Source organism: Podarcis filfolensis (assembly GCF_964270895.1).
Source record: "Podarcis filfolensis genome assembly, chromosome: 17".
NCBI classification, from domain to species: domain Eukaryota; kingdom Metazoa; phylum Chordata; class Lepidosauria; order Squamata; family Lacertidae; genus Podarcis; species Podarcis filfolensis.
The window spans coordinates 547,577-564,680 of record NC_139621.1 but is presented as its reverse complement, the minus strand read 5'-3'; the positions used below and the strand labels follow the sequence as shown (position 1 = coordinate 564,680).

General features: G+C 46.8%; 1 protein-coding gene across 5 annotated transcripts in view; it reads right to left on the bottom strand.

Annotated features, from left to right (window-relative positions):
• PTPN18 (protein tyrosine phosphatase non-receptor type 18) overlaps nucleotides 1–17,104 on the bottom strand; it is a 72,252-nt gene that overhangs the window by 21,855 nt on the left and 33,293 nt on the right. For 3 of the 5 annotated variants that reach the window (XM_083592190.1, XM_083592191.1, XM_083592188.1), the window contains 9 exons: nucleotides 14,604–14,680; nucleotides 12,517–12,612; nucleotides 12,092–12,130; nucleotides 11,875–11,943; nucleotides 9,776–9,838; nucleotides 8,858–9,000; nucleotides 4,781–4,847; nucleotides 3,537–3,632; nucleotides 2,165–2,254 (listed from right to left, as the gene is read on the bottom strand). In XM_083592190.1, the coding sequence (XP_083448316.1) occupies nucleotides 2,165–2,254; nucleotides 3,537–3,632; nucleotides 4,781–4,847; nucleotides 8,858–9,000; nucleotides 9,776–9,838; nucleotides 11,875–11,943; nucleotides 12,092–12,130; nucleotides 12,517–12,612; nucleotides 14,604–14,680 (740 nt within the window). The remainder of the gene's footprint in view (nucleotides 1–2,164; nucleotides 2,255–3,536; nucleotides 3,633–4,780; nucleotides 4,848–8,857; nucleotides 9,001–9,775; nucleotides 9,839–11,874; nucleotides 11,944–12,091; nucleotides 12,131–12,516; nucleotides 12,613–14,603; nucleotides 14,681–17,104) is intronic. The other 2 variants (XM_083592189.1, XM_083592187.1) reach the window with 1 other exon arrangement.

The following is a 17,104-nucleotide window of genomic DNA, read 5'->3' as shown; positions in this document are numbered from 1 at the left end:
GTCTACTGGGGCATCTGGCCTTCGGCAGCGGAGGCAAAACAGAGCCATCACGGCTGGTAGCCATGGATCGCCTTCTCCTCCATGAATTGGTCTACTCCTTTAAAGCCATCCAAGCCGGTGGCCCCCACTCCTTCTATGCAGTGGGTGAAGAAGGGCTTTCTTTGTCAGCCTTCAGTTTCCTGGGGCGGCCCTGAGTCTTCCAGTATTCCCCTCTAGCTGGGGATTTTGTGTTTGAGGGATACACCCATTCAGTGGCAGTTCCAGGGCTTGTTGGGGGGTGGAGAGGCTTCCTCAGCCACAGTGCCCTCTCAGTGGGGCCCCTTCCTCCTCCTCCCCATTTCTACAGCTGCCCATTCACTTCTCTTCTCCTCTGGCTCCAATGTGCGCCACCTAATCCTCTACTAATCCCCCCCCCCTTATTGAGGTGTACATTCCCACAAGGATTGTGCAATTATTGGGCAGACAATTATGTTTAAAGTGTTTGCTGCTCAGCTGATCTCTCCACACATGCCATTTGTTCAGAATTTTAAAAAGTGAATCAACAAACTGGAAGATGGGGAAAGGAAAAAGGGAACACCTACTGGTGTGAATGGGAGCAAGCAGTTTTGATCTTCAACTGCAGTTGAAGTGTGTGTGTGTGTTTGTGTGTGTAGCGGTGAAGCTAGGCTTTTTTTTCACTCGGGTCAAAGACCCAGTAATGGCACCTCACGTGCATTTGCATACACACACAGGCTGGGAGCCTCAATGGTGCCCCTTGGGAGGCATCACCCAGAGCAAAAAAAAAACCCAACCCCCCCAATAGCTGTGGCACTGGCGGGTGCACTGGTCTAATGAAGCCAAATTCAAAAGGAGAAAATGTCGTCTCCAAGCAAGATCCAGCTCAAACGTGGACAAGCCCTGAGAAGCTTGGCTATGAAAAGTCTGAAGCAGTTGATGGGCTAATTCTTGTCTCCCTGCCCAGGTGTGAGCCTGAGGGGCCTTCAAATGCCAGTCTCAGGGCCACCCATGGGTGTAACCTGGGGGGGGGGGGCGCGAGTAAAACAATAGAAATACTTAACTAACTGACCCATCACATTGGTTCTGCCCCCCTAACAAAAATCCTACCTATGCCCATGGGGCCACCATCATATCTCACTCACTTTGCTGTCACTTTTGCCCCTCCCAAGCCCACAGAAAGTAACCGAAAGCCACAGAGCCTCCAGATTCTTGTGGTATCAGACTTACACAGCTGGAACTCCCCAGTTAGTAGATCAGAAAGATAAGAGGCCATTTTGGGGGGAAGTGAATATGAAAGAGGAACCTCCTCAAAGCACAGATTCCCGGCAGGGGAATGTGTGCACTTGTACTTGTGTGCCAGAGACAGACAGAGAGAAAGACAGCTAGCTGGGTTTGCTTTTATAGTAGCTGCCTGTATCTTTCCCTCCATTGCCAGGATGCTTAAAATGGGGAAGAAATGAGCTTTAAACATGCCGTGTGAAGGCAGCCTGCAACTCCTATCATCCCTGCCCACTGGCCATATTGGCTGAGGTTTATCTGGAGGGCTGCAGTTTTCCAACCCCTGCAAAAAAGGAAGGGGATAGCATTGCAGTTGATCTGGGAAACCAAGATTAGTCCTTTTCCTCTTCTTAACATGCATTCAAAGCCAGTGTGGACCTGGGACACGAAGGTTTAACACCCGCCCCCCCCCCCGGGGTGACCTTGGGATAGTCGCTCTTAAAGCAGGGGCCAGGATGGGGCAGTGGAAGACCCTGAGTTCCTTGAAGAAAATGAAATATTTGCAGTAACAAAATTATGAGAGCTAAAGCCACAACTGCAGGTACAATCTTCAGGAATCTGCTGTGACATTTATGAATTCAGCTCACAAATATAACTCAGAAAGGCTTCGAAGGATCAACTAAATATTTGGTCAAGTTTGATTAAAACTCATGAAGAAATTTATGCCCCTCAAAAACTGGAGGTCTATGGGCTAGAAGTGTCTGTTTTCAGATTCCCCAATCAAAACAGCAATCCAAGGAGAAACTGCAATGGGTTGATCTCCACTGAGGACGACAACAACACCCCCCACCTCTTCTGCCAACTTTCACAGATGAATGAGGAAAAGCTGCCCTATGTGGGAAGTTCCAGTAACTCCAGTGTTGCTTTTAGTTTTGGATTTGTCTCTTACTTCTTTGACGTTTTCATAGTTTGAGTCAGATAAACTCAGGGCAGCCCGGAACATTTCAGTGACCGCATGGTATACAAACTCATACTGCTCCTGCCAAGAAAAGAGGAGATATGAGATATGAGAGGAGAACGTTGATCTATAAAGGGAAGCTCCAAACGCCCTTAAGGTTCGGCCACACTCGAGGGAAGCGGTCACCAACTTTTTGAGGCCCATGGACACAGTGGAATTTTTGAGCAAGTGCCATGGGTGCCATGCCTTCTCTAGTCCTAAAGGTAAAGGGTAAAGGGACCCTTGACAGTTAGGTCCAGTCACAGACGACTCTGGGGTTGCAGCGCTCATCTTGCTTTATTGGCCGAGGAAGCTGGCGTTTGTCCACAGAGTTTTTCTGGGTCACGTGGCCAGCATGACTAAGCTGCTTCTGGCGAACCAGAGCAGTGCATGGAAACGGCCTTTACCTTTCCACCGGAGCGGTACCTATTTATCTACTTGCACTCTGATGTGCTTTCGAAATGCTAGGTTGGCAGGAGCAGGGACTGAACAACGGGAGCTCACCCCGTTGCGGGGATTCGAACTGCGGACCTTCAGATCGGTAAGCCCTAGGCTCTGTGGTTTAACCCACAGCGCCACCCGCATCCTACAATCCCAGAAAAGCTTACCCACAACTGACAGAAGGAGAGGACGTGTGCACTCACTTTGCTTTTCCAAGGGACCGGGCAAAACTTGGATCGCAGAGAATTCATAGGAGCCTTGAGAAGCCCATGCAGCCCAAAGAGGAGGTGGGAAAAACACCAGCCTTCCCACTTCCTCCTTCAGCTCTGTGGGTTTTCCGAGGGAGAAAAGGTAACCACCCTCAGCCCCTCATGATTAAGTGGTGAGAGCATCAGGGGAGCTCAGAAGCCTTTTTGGACATCAGGTGAAGCCCTCGAGGCGACTCCTGCTTTAGGAACACCAAATACCAAGATATGAAGATAAAGAGCCTGTACACTAAATTAGTCTGCTGCCCCCTGGCGCAGTGTGGGGTACTGTCTAGCGCTGGAGTGAGCCCCACCAGTGCCTGAGGCGGGCACCTGCGCAGCGCAATGGGGGAGGACACACTGTGGGATGGGGTGCGCTGCCAGAGTGACTGCGTCCCTGCCAGGCGCCATCCAGCTAGAGGGCACCGGGAGCGATGTGGTGGCTTGGGTACCCTGCAAGCCCAGCGCCACCCAGGGCAATTCACCCCTGCCTAGCTACTGGCGCCGTCCCTTCGCCAGATTCAGCTGCCAGTCCAGCCATCTTAGAATGCTGGGGGACTCTGTGAGGACACACATCATCTTTGCTTCGGGCAGCAAAATGTATTGGTGTGGACAGCAGCGATGACTGCGGGGCTCACCTGGGTCTGAACAGCAGCTGGTCTCTGCTTCCTCATTTCTAGGACAACATCAAAAATACTGAAATGCGGGGGGATTCTCTGAAAAGTAGAGGAGAACTGGGGAAATGTCGGCAATAATAATAATAATAATAATAATAATAATAATAATAATAATTATTATTTTATTATTTATACTCCACCCATCTGGCTGGGTTTCCCCAGGAACTCTGGGCGGCTTACAGTAAAACATCAGACATTAAAAACTTCCTGATACAGGGCTGCATGATATCTGACTGAAGGACCTTCATTTGGGTTCCCACATTTGCCACTCTGCTTTACTACTCCCTATTTCATTTGCTGTTTCCTCTGAGCTATGTGAGGTATCTTCCCCAAAGAAGCAGAAGGCAAGGGAAGATGCGAATTTTGCAGGGATCAACCAAGTACTGTATCTTGATGTTTGTTGTGGGAGCTGAGACTCTGCAGTACAATAGTCCTCTCCAAGGGACATTTTTGTTCCTCATTTTATATACAGATGGAGGCTATATATGAAGTTATGGACTGTGTCAACTCAGACGGCTGGAGAAAGGTTATATTTTTGAACACCTCCAAGTGTAAAAACAAAACTACTTGTAAGTAATAGTCTTATTCTGATAAGCTAGTTTATGAACAACTGAATTGGTTCCTAGGAGGGGACAGTCTTGTTTCCATGGATTATATGTAAGCTGTTTCAGGAGCCTTTTTGGCTGAGGAGGAGGGTTCAAATGCTCTAAATTAATAAACAATGTCCAGAGTTCTGCCATATATAGAAAACAGATTTAATTAAAGTGCTGCATGCAATGCACAGATGTAGCAAGAGGTTCACTACAAAACACACACTCACTGGCAAAGCCAGACCAGGCACTCGTCACACCTGGTTCTATTCCGAACATATTCCAAACAGAGATGCTTCAGGAATTCCATCTCTTTTGGGGAAGAAGGGGCAAATTCTATTAAAATCAAATTCTAATCATATTTCAATTAAACACCATTTTTAAAAACAAAGTCTACATGACATTTTATCCATCTGTCTGTCCGTTTGTCTGCCTATCCACCCACCCAGCCAAGAAATAGCCAGACACACAGTCACTCTTTAAACAAGAAAACAGCAACAGTGTCTGGTCAAACATTGTTCCGATATTTGTTGTTCCAACAGACAGAAATATTGGACCAAATCCACCCAGCTTCCTCAATCCTCCATCACTCAGATCTGACTTGCCTAGAAATACCTGTTTTAGCAGCAGCTGCCGTATGTATTCCAGGGTACAGATCACACCTGTCCGGCCACAGCCAGCACTGCAGAGGAGGAAAGAGTGTGAGAGAGGGTCTGCAAAATAACAGACCTTCTTTCAGATCACATCCAGCCAGGAATTGCAATACAAATGAGAACACTTTGCCATTTTGTTTCAAGAAATTCTTTCAGAAAAATCTTCTTGGTTCATCCCCATAAATATAAAGGCAGTGTGGACTTCCGGTGCTTCCCGTCAAAATGGGCGCAGAGCTTCGCAGTAGCGGAGACTGGCAGGTGAAGTACAGTGGTACCTCGGGTTAAGTACTTAATTCGTTCCGGAGGTCTGTTCTTAACCTGAAACTGTTCTTAACCTGAAGCACCACTGTAGCTAATGGGGCCTCCTGCTGCTGCCGCGCCGCCAGAGCAAGATTTCCGTTCTTATCCTGAAGCAAAGTTCTTAACCTGAAGCACTATTTCTGGGTTAGCGGAGTCTGTAACCTGAAGCGTATATAACTTGAAGCGTATGTAACCCGAGGTACCACTGTATAAACAAGAATAACGAGGGCAATTGTCCTTATAAGCTCCCCACCCCCATGTCTGGGGAGGGGGTGAGCTTCACTTGCAGATCTTCTGATACCCGGCTCTCACTCCAGATGGAGGCAGGAGGCGCTGGGTGCAATGCGCTTCGCTTATTGGCAGTTCTTCTGTACTTTGGAATTTTAATAGGATCTAATTTACAGACATGTACTGGGCTAAGGAGACAAGATAAACTGCTAAATAAATCAGCCACTGAGCGACAACAATCTGAATTGGAGAGAGGAAGATTTCCATCATAAGAAGGTGAAGTATGACTGCGGGAGGGGAGCCTTTACACTTTCTGAATATATATTACGTTTTGCTGCATCAGTGATTCGGCAACTCTTTCCCAGAATATCAATGGATTGATAAAAAGCAAGAGGAAATCAAAGAGAATAAGATAATATTTATGGATTTTTTAGTGGAAATGGGACTGCGTGAGAATGTTGATATGACTGAAGCTTCTAACTTCCACTGAATTGCAGTTAAGATTATGGTTCCTTGATCCACCAGAGCAGTGGCGGGACACCAGATTGTTAAGAACTAAGTATTGGAAGAGAAAGGATATGTTGGAGTTCTGCCTGGGGCTATGGCCAAGTGCCAGACCTTCGCTCAGACAAACAAAGATGGTGCAGTGACGCAGTGGAAATAACAGCTTCTGAGAACAGAAGTGAAAACGAAAATGTGGAAGCATAGGTGCCTTTTATGATCGAATTAAAACAGGGAAAATGAAGAAACAAGTGGAATTAACATATCACACAGGAAATTTATTGGATATAGAGAGACTTCCGGGTTGGCGCCTCCGGCAATGGCGGAGCTCCTCCGATCGGGAGGAACTTGCTCCGTGGAAGGCAGGGTCTGACCGCCACGGCGAAGGCGAAGACCCTCTGAAATCACAAGCGGGAGAAGCTTGTGAACTTGGGATTCGGCTGGCACCTTCTGCGCCTCCCCTACTCGCGGGGAAACCCTGTTTTGGGGATCCGGAGCGACGTGGGGTGAGTGGTGCGGTGCTTCGAATTGACTGCTTCTTTCACGGAGTGAAGCCGCATTGCTGTTGCCGGAGAGTGCTGACTTCTTCCTGTGGACAATTGGATTTTAAACAACTACCCGTGAGTAGAACGGAAAATTGGATCTTTAAATACCTTAATTTGGCACCGAAACGGGGAAGGTCTTAAACAGGAAGTCCGCCTTCCTCTTTTGTAAATAGATTGAAGCAAAGACTCTATAAGCTAAAGTCTTTGAAAGCTTTTGGCAAAGGATTAAATTTCCATCGGTTGAAACTACAAACCCCCCTTGGAAGCAGGAGAAGAGGGGGGATATTTTGGACTTAGCGAGCCTGCAGGAGAGAGTGAAAAACCAAATTACCACTGCTATGAACCTGGAAAAGGGCTGCCAGAAAGAGTGAAGTTTTGGGAGAGTTCATTGACTGCGAACAGAACATTTTTGACAGCTAGTTAAATAAGAGAAAGACACTGTTTCCATTGTCCTCTTCTGCGTTTAAAAAGGAGGAAAAGTAACTGAAAATTGAAACTATCTTTATGGCTTGAGTTGTGTTTGAAAGGATTGAAACAAGTGGAGACTGTTTCCCTCTAGAGGGAGCCTTTGAAACTGTTACAGGAGTATAGCTGGGGAATTGCCAGCTGCGAGATAAGAAATTGTGAGAACCAGAGATTGACCTTGGACCATCTAAAATGTTGACAGGAGAAGCCATTGTGACGGTATTATGTAAGATAAGCTATTCGCTGGAACAGCTTCATAAGAAGACAGATGACATGTCTTTTAAAGTTGACAACTTGGAACAAAAAGTGACTAATTGGAGACAAAAAGTGAGCATTAATACAGAAACAGGACAAATTGTGGAGGAGAAAGAGAAAGCTGTGGTTGTTGAGCCTAAAGGAATACAAGCGGGATCCTCAGTCTTACAGAAGCAAATTGAGGATTACAAGTTGAGGCCTTCTATGATTGAATCAAGAAAAAGCCAGATTTTGAGGATTGGACGGAAGAAGGAAAGTTGGAAAGATCCCTCTATGCAGGGATTAACTGACTTTTGGGACATGGACTTGGGTCTGGAGAAGATTGGAGTTCTGGGGGCCTTTGGATTTGGAGGAATTTTGAAACATGTCATGAAACACCCTATAGACCTTAGCTTCAACCATGGAAATTTGGCTGACCTGTCCAGAAGGAATAAAAGCATGGTTAGGTTGGAGTCTTCTCGAGATCTGCTCTTTGGCATTAAAGAATATGAAGAAGACCTGCAGAAGGGACCTGGAAAAGAGTTAAGAGCCTCGGACATAAGATCTCCAGGTTGATGGACTATATGGAATTGACGGAAAGGACTGGCAGAATCCGAAACCAGGGAGAGGAGATGGTGGAAGAAGATTGGAGAATTTGAAGTTTATATATAGAAATACTGTAAAATTAATGAGTGATAGAAAAATGGTGGAAAGAAATTTTATGGCCTTAGCAGAAATATTATAAGGAGTTAAGCATATATAAGTATTTTAGTTTTAATGAAAAATAAGGTTAAAAAATATGTTAAGATATCTATAATATGATAGAAAATAGAGAAAGATGGAAAGGATTTGCTGAAACAATTAATAGAAGTGGAATACAAAAAGGGAGGTGAGAGGAAGTCGAGGAAACAAGGGAATGAAAGATAGAGTATGGAAAAGGTGTGATGTATGTTTTTAAATGGTTTTTGTTTTGTTTTGTTTAGGGTTAGGGTGGGTTAGGGTTTTGTTTAGTTTAGTTTAATGTGTTTAGCTTAATGTGTTTAGGTTGTGTTTTGTATTGTTTATACATTGTACTGTATTGTTTCTTTTCTTTTTTTGTTTTTTCTCTCTTGTCTTTTTTCTTTTTCCTTTCCTTTTCTGTAATCTTTAAAAGTAATAAATATTATTTAAAAAAAAAGAAATTTATTGGATATAAATTCTGCTTGCAGAAATAAAAGTTATTAAATATGCAATTACGAATGGAAGTCAAGAAACAAGTGGCTGTCAACAAAGGATTAAGGTCAGAACTGTTGTTATTGGATTAATCAAGATTATGAAAGGAGGAAGACATAAGAACTTTGTAACCAGAAAGCCAGTACATGGGAAGTCATCTCAAATTGATTAATTTAGTTTTTGAATAATAGGCTCTCTTTCTTTTTAATTGGATTGTAATTTGGTAATGTGACAATGTGGCTTTTATTGGACTTGTAATAAAATTTATTATACCAATAATAATAATAAAAATATGGCCGTGTGCCCAAGCTTGGCCCCCTCACTGCTCCCCTCTAACTCCAGATCACTTATGAATGGGTTAAAGCACAACAAGTTCAGTGCAGATCCTTGGGATACTCTGTGCTTCTCTCCTTTGTGACTTGTGGGGACAGCCCATTTGTTCCTGCTCTTTGCTCCCTTTAACCAGTTACTGATCCTCTAAGAGGACCCATCCTCTGACCCCATGACTGTGGTGTGGTCTGTCTATAGGGCTTTGCCCTGGGGCTGCCCCTTACCTGCAATGCACACAGATGGGCACAGTACTCTCACCCTGCTTGCTTCTCACTTGCTCAATCATGCCAAGGAAGTGGCCGTAAGTGTCTGGGATGCCCCGGTCTGGCCAAGCCACGTACTGGAAATGGGATAGCTCCCGCTCCTCCTGGGGGGGGGAGAGGTACAGATCAATATCACCACGTCTGAATGGGGCTGACACAGAACAGGTGGTAGGAGAGGAAAGCCATTTGCACCCTCTGACATGTTTATGTTTGCTAATGCAAGCACCTGATGCCACCTCAAATTAAAACCCATTCTTCAAGACTATTGAATGGTTTGTCTTCAACCAAGGAACTCTGGAACTCTGGTCCCATGAAGGCCTGTCTACAGCACCGGTGGCAAACCCTAAACCCACAGGCCTTATCTGCCCCTGGACGATTCCTTGTGGGTCTCAAACCCCTTGGAATTTGATGGTGGTGATGAAATGACTGCACTGCAGCAGGGGCTCCTTTTCTCCTGTGCCATTGCCGCAGGGATCTGGAAGGAACACTCTGACATTTCCTGACCTGGATCTCTGAGCGCTCTCCCCTGTTTGTGGAGCACACCAGTCTCTTAACAGTGGTCAAAAGGAATGGTGCTTCATTCAGCAGCAAAGAAGCTGATTTTGCCAGCAACCATAGTAGAGATAGGGCCTGGGCAGAGCCTGATAAGGTTCCAGGCAATCAGGACGAAACCTGCTATAAATATTCAGAGCCCCGCCTTGTGCTCCTGCCTGGTCCACAGAGCAGTGCTTTCTACTTGCTGCTCCTTCAGCTTCCAGCTCATGCAGCTGACCTTGAGGCCCCAGAGCCATAAAGTGCAGCCCCAAGACCTGGACTTGGGTGTGCCCCACAATTCCAGTGGGCCTTGCCTAGCAATTAAGTGCCATGGAGTAGCTTTACCTTCTGAAAGGTCAGGGTAAGCATCCGCAGAATGACATCTGGATTGAGTTCCTGTTCTTTAACCTGAGGAAGAGACAAGAAAACCGCCCATCACATTGTTCAAAATATTCTTATCTCCCCAAATGGGAGACATCTCATTTGCTCAGTTACGCTGCCCACCTATAATATAGGCTAGAGATAGAGAACTCTTCAATCCCATCAGCCTCAGTCAGTGTAGCCAAAGCTCAGGGATGGTGGGAACTGTAGTTCAGCAACATCTGCAGATCCACAGGTTCCTTATCTCTAATGTAGGTACAATTGGACAGTGTTTTGTTAACCATCACAGTTCTGTTTTACGGGATAGCTTGCTTGACATGAGAAATGGCTTCCTGACAAACTTAAACCCTGGCGATTGTCATTTTGTGAAAGGGTTCGGGAACTTTGACCAAATTCTCAATACTCTTACCAATGGATGGAGTTCACTGCAGATGAAGTCTCAGGGGCAGAGACCATGCCTTTCTGCAGAAGGTCCCAGGTTCAATCCAAGGCATCTGCAGGTAAAGGCTGGGAAAGAGCCCCATCTGAAAGCCTGGAGTCAGTGCAGGCAATTTAATAATACTAATACTAATACTACTACTAATAATAATTTATTATTTCTACCCCACCCATCTGGTTGGGTTTCCTAGGCCACTCTGGGCAACTTTCAACAGAACATTAAAAACAGAATAAAACTTCAGACATTAAAAACTTCCCTAAACATCCCATTTTGAGTTAGACGGACTAATGGTTTGACATGGGATCAGGCAAATTCCTGACTGGGCAGGAATTAAGTATGGGACGGATCCAAGAAGCACCTTGTAGCCACATAACATGTGATGCAGCTTATGGAGTTCGCTGACACATGAAATGGCAAAGGTAACTTAGCTGGTTCTCAAAAAAAGATTAATTAACTCCCAGGGAGAAAGGCCTTTCAGTATCTCTTTGTGATGAGCAGGGCTAGTTCCAGGTTTCAGGGGCCCCCTGTAAAGGGCCATTTGGTGCCCCCGGCCTCCATGTTGGTGGGCTGAGGGTGGCAGGAATGGGTGTGCCATGAACTGCTCTTTCAAATTTCCCTCTGTGCTCTGGAGCAATGCAACAGTGGGGAACATGGTGGGAAATGTTAGGTGTCAGCCTGAAGATCCAGCTGCTCAGTGTGGAAGGGCCCAGGGCCCAGGAATTGCCCAAGGGTGCCAGCTGCTAACATTACGTCTAGTAAGAGAGCAAAATTTCTAAGAGCAATATACCTCCAAGTACCAGAGACTGTGGGACACGGGTGGCGCTGTGGGTTAAACCACAGAGCCTAGGACTTGCCGATCAGAAGGTCGGCGGTTCGAATCCCCACGATGGAGTGAGCTCCCGTTGCTCGGTCCCTGCTCCTGCCAACCTAGCATTTCGAAAGCACGTCAAAGTGCAAGTAGATAAATAGGTACTGCTCCGGTGGGAAGGTAAACGGCGTTCCCGTGTGCTGCTCTGGTTCGACAGAAGCAGCTTAGTCATGCTGGCCACACAACCCGGAAGCTGTACGCCGGCTCCCTCGGCCAGTAAAGCGAGATGAGCGCCACAATCCCAGAGTCGGTCACGACTGGACCTAATGTTTTTACCAGAGACTGCGCACAAACTATGTGGCAGCTATAGTGAGCCCGTGGCCCTTAAGGGATCGCTGCACTACAACTCCCATCATTCCTGGCCATCAGTCATGCTGATGGGGCTCATGGGAACTGGGATCCAATGATATCATGAGGATGGCAGGATAGTCAGCCAGTCCTGCAACAGGGGAGGGCATCATGTTTGCACTCTTCTTGTGTGTTTCCAGCAGGTGCATCTGCTTGGTTTCGACTGCTGGTATCAGAATGCTAGATGAGATGGGACTTTGGTCTGATCTAACAAGGCAATTCTCAGGTTCTTAACGACAATTCCCAGCTCTTCCTTAGTGAGAAGAAATGGCCTTTAATCCAGGTTAGGTTGGCAGTGGAGATGCCTGTGCTTGTGCATTGATGAAGAACTGTGCCAGCATCCCCTGCCAGGAACCAGACTCCTCCTTCCGCACGCAGCTTCTTCCTGTCCATGTGTAACAACCTCACCTGTGCCACAGAGAAGGATCCAAAATGCAAGGTTTCCTCTGCCAAAGGCCAGTAGCGCTCACACTTTTTCTGAGAAAGAAAAGGCATCGGAAAGCAAGAAAGGTTAGGTAAGAGAGATGGTGGCAACATGGCTGTCCTCAAAACCTCAAGGCCCGGATGAGAGACCCCATGAGGCTTCCTAGCCTCCAAATACCATCTCTCCTTCAGGAGGCCTCACCTTGCCTAGTTCCACTTCCCGACAAGCCATGACAATCACCTGCAATGAAAGAACATCATGAAGCGGTGGTGGAGAACGCCAGGCCCAGAGAGAACAGCGGGGTGTGTAGAAACTGTACTACGGTGCATGGGTAAAATTTACATTTGCTGCTCTGTGCACTTTTGCTTCTAGCACCACTGGGATGTGGCCCAGAAGGTTTCACAGACCTGAATGTGGCTGTTGGGCTGAAAAAGGTTTCCTTGCCGCTGCCATAAAGGAGCAGAAACATTAATTTGAATTTGCTTTGAGAGGGACTGTTCACCAGATGCCTTGGTGTCAGAGAAACTGGTCTTATACAGATCAATCCAATCTGCTGGGCGCAATTTGCACTTCAGAGCTTGCTTTAATATCTAGGATATTACTTGTGATCTGCCTGGAGAACTCACCTTCACCTTGTACTGCCAAATCATGCGCCAGAAGTCCAGCACTGTGTGTGGAAGAGGCCCCTGGGTTGCAATATAGCACTGCTTGTTATCCACACCCTGTGGGAAGAAAACAGAATCGCAAACCTGAACTGAACATCATGCATTCTGCTGAACACCCTGTCATCACCCCTGAGCTGGAGAACAGCATTCTATTTGAAGATAAGTGGGGATAAACAAAGGAGAGGGAGGGCAATTGGTTAGAGATTAGAATGAGTCAGAGGGCTTTGGATAATTCACCCATTTGATTTGTGCTTGACAAAAATACTTTGCATTCCATTGTAAATAGAATGGTCAGTGCTAAACTGCAACTGGGGTATGTATTGTCTACTTCTATAACATTCATGTTCTCAAAGCAATATTCTCAAATGTGGAAAATTTAAGTCAGCTCCTGGGGAGTGCATGTATCTTATCTCTAAATTTAGGATTCCCAAGAGCCTTTAGAGTACGTTGTCATCCCACTGTCAATTTTATCTCTGTAACCATGAGGACTAGAAATGTATTCTAGTAAACTGGGACTTTTAACTGATGGTAGGAATAGCCTTCAATTCTGTCTTTTGCCATAATGCCATTCTAGTGTGCCTGATGGAACTTATCTGCTCCACTTCCCAGTGGGGAGGAGTTGCGGTGGACCGCATGGCCACCCACTCCCCACCGGGGGCGGGGGACTTTGTCCCCCATTGCCTGGGGGATCCCGGCCACGTCAGAGCCCGGCCAGCCAATCCGCTGGCCGGCGGGGTGTGGCCGGGACAGTTTAAAACGAGGAGCGAGCTCGCTTCCTCAATCACCCTCCCTCCCTATTTGCAGGTTAGGCACTGGCCTTGCTATGGATTTCGGTTGGTCGCCTTGGTTGTCCAAGGGGCCTGGTAGGAATTTTTCCACTTGGCAAATTGGCACTGGCCACTTGGCTTTCGCCTACCTCGTAGCAATTGTCACAACTTTGTTAGGGTTGCGGTTAGGCATTTTTTGACCTTGTGGGGGGGAGGGGAGGTGTGGCCATCACCTGCCCCTCCATCTTAAGGGTATTCCGTTAAAGGAATCCGGGGGTGTTGATCTTGTCCGAAGCCCGGTTGGGGGCTAGGGCTTTGACACGACCCCGACGGGAACACCAGGGGGAGCTTGAGCTGGTTCGCATCAACAGGGCTCCCCCTACCGGTGGCTTACCCTTACTGGACTTCCTGCACAGAGTCAGATATAGTCGGGTCCAATCAATGCCTAAGCCAATACCGCTCACATTCTGTAATTCAATAAAGTTGTGGCCAAAATTTGCCCAGTAACATAAACCTAATATCTGTGTCCTTGTGTGAGTTATTTCCCAACGAGGGGGTGGCTGTGGGGTCTCGACACGCAACTAGCTTACCTTGAGAAATAAAATAAAATCATGAAAAGGCTACTATGGAACAAAAGCCCCCCTTCTCCATGGAGGTCACCTGCTGGATCTTTGCATCATTTGCTAAACTGGCCTTGCATGCTTCCAAGCATCTTCACCTGGGGGAAGAGCAGGATGCTGCCTGCACCTCTGCAGGGATACTGGACCCTTCAATCACTCTGACACAAAAGATGCAGCCAAGCTACTTGCTGTCAGAGTTGGCTGCCTCTTTTACCACTGCTTTGGGCATTTCTCCTTCCAGTCATGAGGCACAGGCCAGTCACTGACGCCTATAAAAACATGACCAGACCAGCCATGAGGCAAAGTGAGGCAACTGCCTTGGGTGGCAGGATTCCCAGGGGCAGCAGATCCCAATGTAGATCATCATTTCCCCCTTGTTCCTGGTGTAGCTCTTGACCCACCCCTTCCTCCCTGGTGGGGAGAGAAGTGCCATTTTGTGGTTGACCTGAGGGGCCCTGGAGGCAGGTCAATGCCATTCTTACACTTACACAGTGCAAAAGTAAAATCTTTTGGATGGTATAATAGGGAACTGAGCCCCCCCCCCCCCGCCGCTTTAATCTGGAACAAAGCTTGCCAGTGTTTCAGCTCTCATCAGTTTGGGCAAATTCCTCTAGTCAGATGTGTTTGCAATGGGGAGGGGTAGGGTTCAGGACTCTGTTACCTGAATAAAGTTTGCATTGATGTAATCAGCTTGGGCTTCTTCTGTCAGGAAGTTCACAACAACTCTGGTCTGATCATCTGTGAGATGTACACAACTGGGAGTTAGTACCACAGATAGTCACCTGGCCTTAGAGAGAGAGAGAACATGAATCTCAGCATCTGACCTGTGGTCCCTCAGAACTGCAACTCCCAGCAGCCCCAGCTGCATAGCCAATGGTCAGGGCATGGGCGGAGCTGTGCTCCAGAAACATCTGGAAGGTCACAGCTTAGCCTAACCCTGCTCTCAATTGACAGGAAATGGAAAGAGGAGAGAGATTGTGAAGTCAGTGACCAAACCCCTGACTACATTGAACCACTGGTGCTGTTTGGATCCCATGGCTTGGTGCGCCTAAGGTCATAGTGTACAGATGACTGACCAGAGAGTAGCACCCTGAGAGGTATGTCCTCAACCCCCCTGAGAAGATAGCCTAGGAGAGACCCCACCAAGGTGAGCATTGCTCCACAGGTATTGCCCAAGTAAGTGGACAGGTTTGTCTTGCTTCACATTCATCCCGTGGATTAGGCTGGATCTGTGCATAGCACTATTCACAAAGAGAGCTCCTGGAGCAATTAGATTGGGGGTCCTCAAACTACAGCCTATGGTCCAGATCTGGCCCGCCAGGGTCCTGAACCCGGCCCGCCTGTCAATTGTTGAATCCGCCGCTGTCTATGTTGAATCTGCCTATGGCGCTCCTCTCGCAGCCCGCCTCCCTCCTGCCACGGGAGGAAGTGCCTTGCTGCATTTCTGTTGCCATCTGATCATTTCCTTCTTTTGCCAGGGTCTCCGTTAATTCCATTCTCGGCATCGCCACAGGTGCTTCCGACCTCTCTTCACACCCACCCACCCAAATCGCTTTTTCTTAGTTTCACCCCACAGGTGCACCACAAGGCACAACACCCTCCCCCCAGTACCGGATTTACATATAAGCTAAACAAGCTATAGCTTAGGGCCCCACTCTCTTGGGGGGCCCCCAAAAAAAATTAAAGAAAAAAAGTGCAGAGTGCATAGGAATTCGTTCATATTTTTTTCAAACTATAGCCCGGCTCCCAACAGTCTCTGAGGGACAGTGAACTGGCCCCCTGTTTTAAAAGTTTGAGGACCCCTGAATTAGATGGTCCATAAGAAGAGACTTGCTGGATCAGGCCAATGACCCACCTAGTCCAGCATCCTGTTCTCACAGTGGCCAACCATACTCCTCTGGGAAGCCCTGGAGCAGAGCCTGAGAAACTAAGACAGACCAAAAACAAGGTAAAGTATCTGCTCATCATCACTAGCGTCACAACCACTCTGTCCTTCTGACCACCCTCCAGAGAGCAGTGGCAGATTGTCCCATTCCTAAAATGAAGGCGCACACCTTAGAAAGTATCAACTTCCACTTTTTGCAGTTCCTCTGATTACTTTTCATCCATTAGTTAACTTCCTCAGTCTGGCCTCCTGATTGGCTTGGAGCTTTATATAAACTTCCTGGGCAGGGTTCTGGATACAGTTACTGCCCCTGGTTTCCAGCATCCCAAATCCTGAGACTCACTAAATGAGCTGCAGTGATGCCATAGGTGTGGAAGAATAGCAGCCAAACCTTAGAAATGCACATTCCTGCTAGTTTGCATGAGAAGGGGCTAAGCCCACAGAGCTGTATTGCTGATAAGCAGACCATAGAAATACAGTTGGCAGAGAGGGCTCTGTGTGATGTCATTTCCCCTACTCTCCGGGAGAGGAAGGAGCATATTGTATTTCCTTTTCCTCTCTTTCTTCCTTTGACTAGCGTTGGATGCAGAGATATCTCTGTTTGCTCTGGCTTTAGGTACATGCCTGAAGCTGGTTGTACTGTAAATCTAAGTATTTTGCCAGCATAGCTTTTACTGCTGCCACTGCTGGGAACCAATGCAAATTATAAGTAAGAAATTCTTATGTTTAAACTTACTGTAGTTGCCTGATTCTTTGTTCAGCGGGGTAAGAAGGGAGAGCCAGCTTACTTCATAGCAAGACTTCCTCTAAATGAGGTTTTACAGCCAAATTCCTATGCTTAATTCTGCTGCCAAGGATGGGACTTTGAAACTGTTCAACCCACACATGTGGGAGCCTGGATGGATTAATTGCAACGAATATATCTTCTCCTACCCATTAAGACCCATCCCAGAATAGAAAGGTTCCTCATGATGTCAGGCACACAAGGACAGTGTCAGCAGCTGCTAAAGAGCTAGAGATGTGAAGGCCCAGGAAAAACAAAAAAAATCAGGGGAGGGGGAGAGAGAAACAGATTTTTCTCATTCTTGGAATGATTCCTTGGCCATGATTTTTACAATAGAGAAAAGATGGATATTTGGAGAAAGAAGGAAACCTCCTCTTCATATACAATATTTTCTTTTTTCAGAATGTTGTGATTTTTAAAAAGTAAACTTTTAAAACAATATTGTTATAGTCAATAGGACTGCCACAAAATTCCTATAATTTGAGAGTAGCCG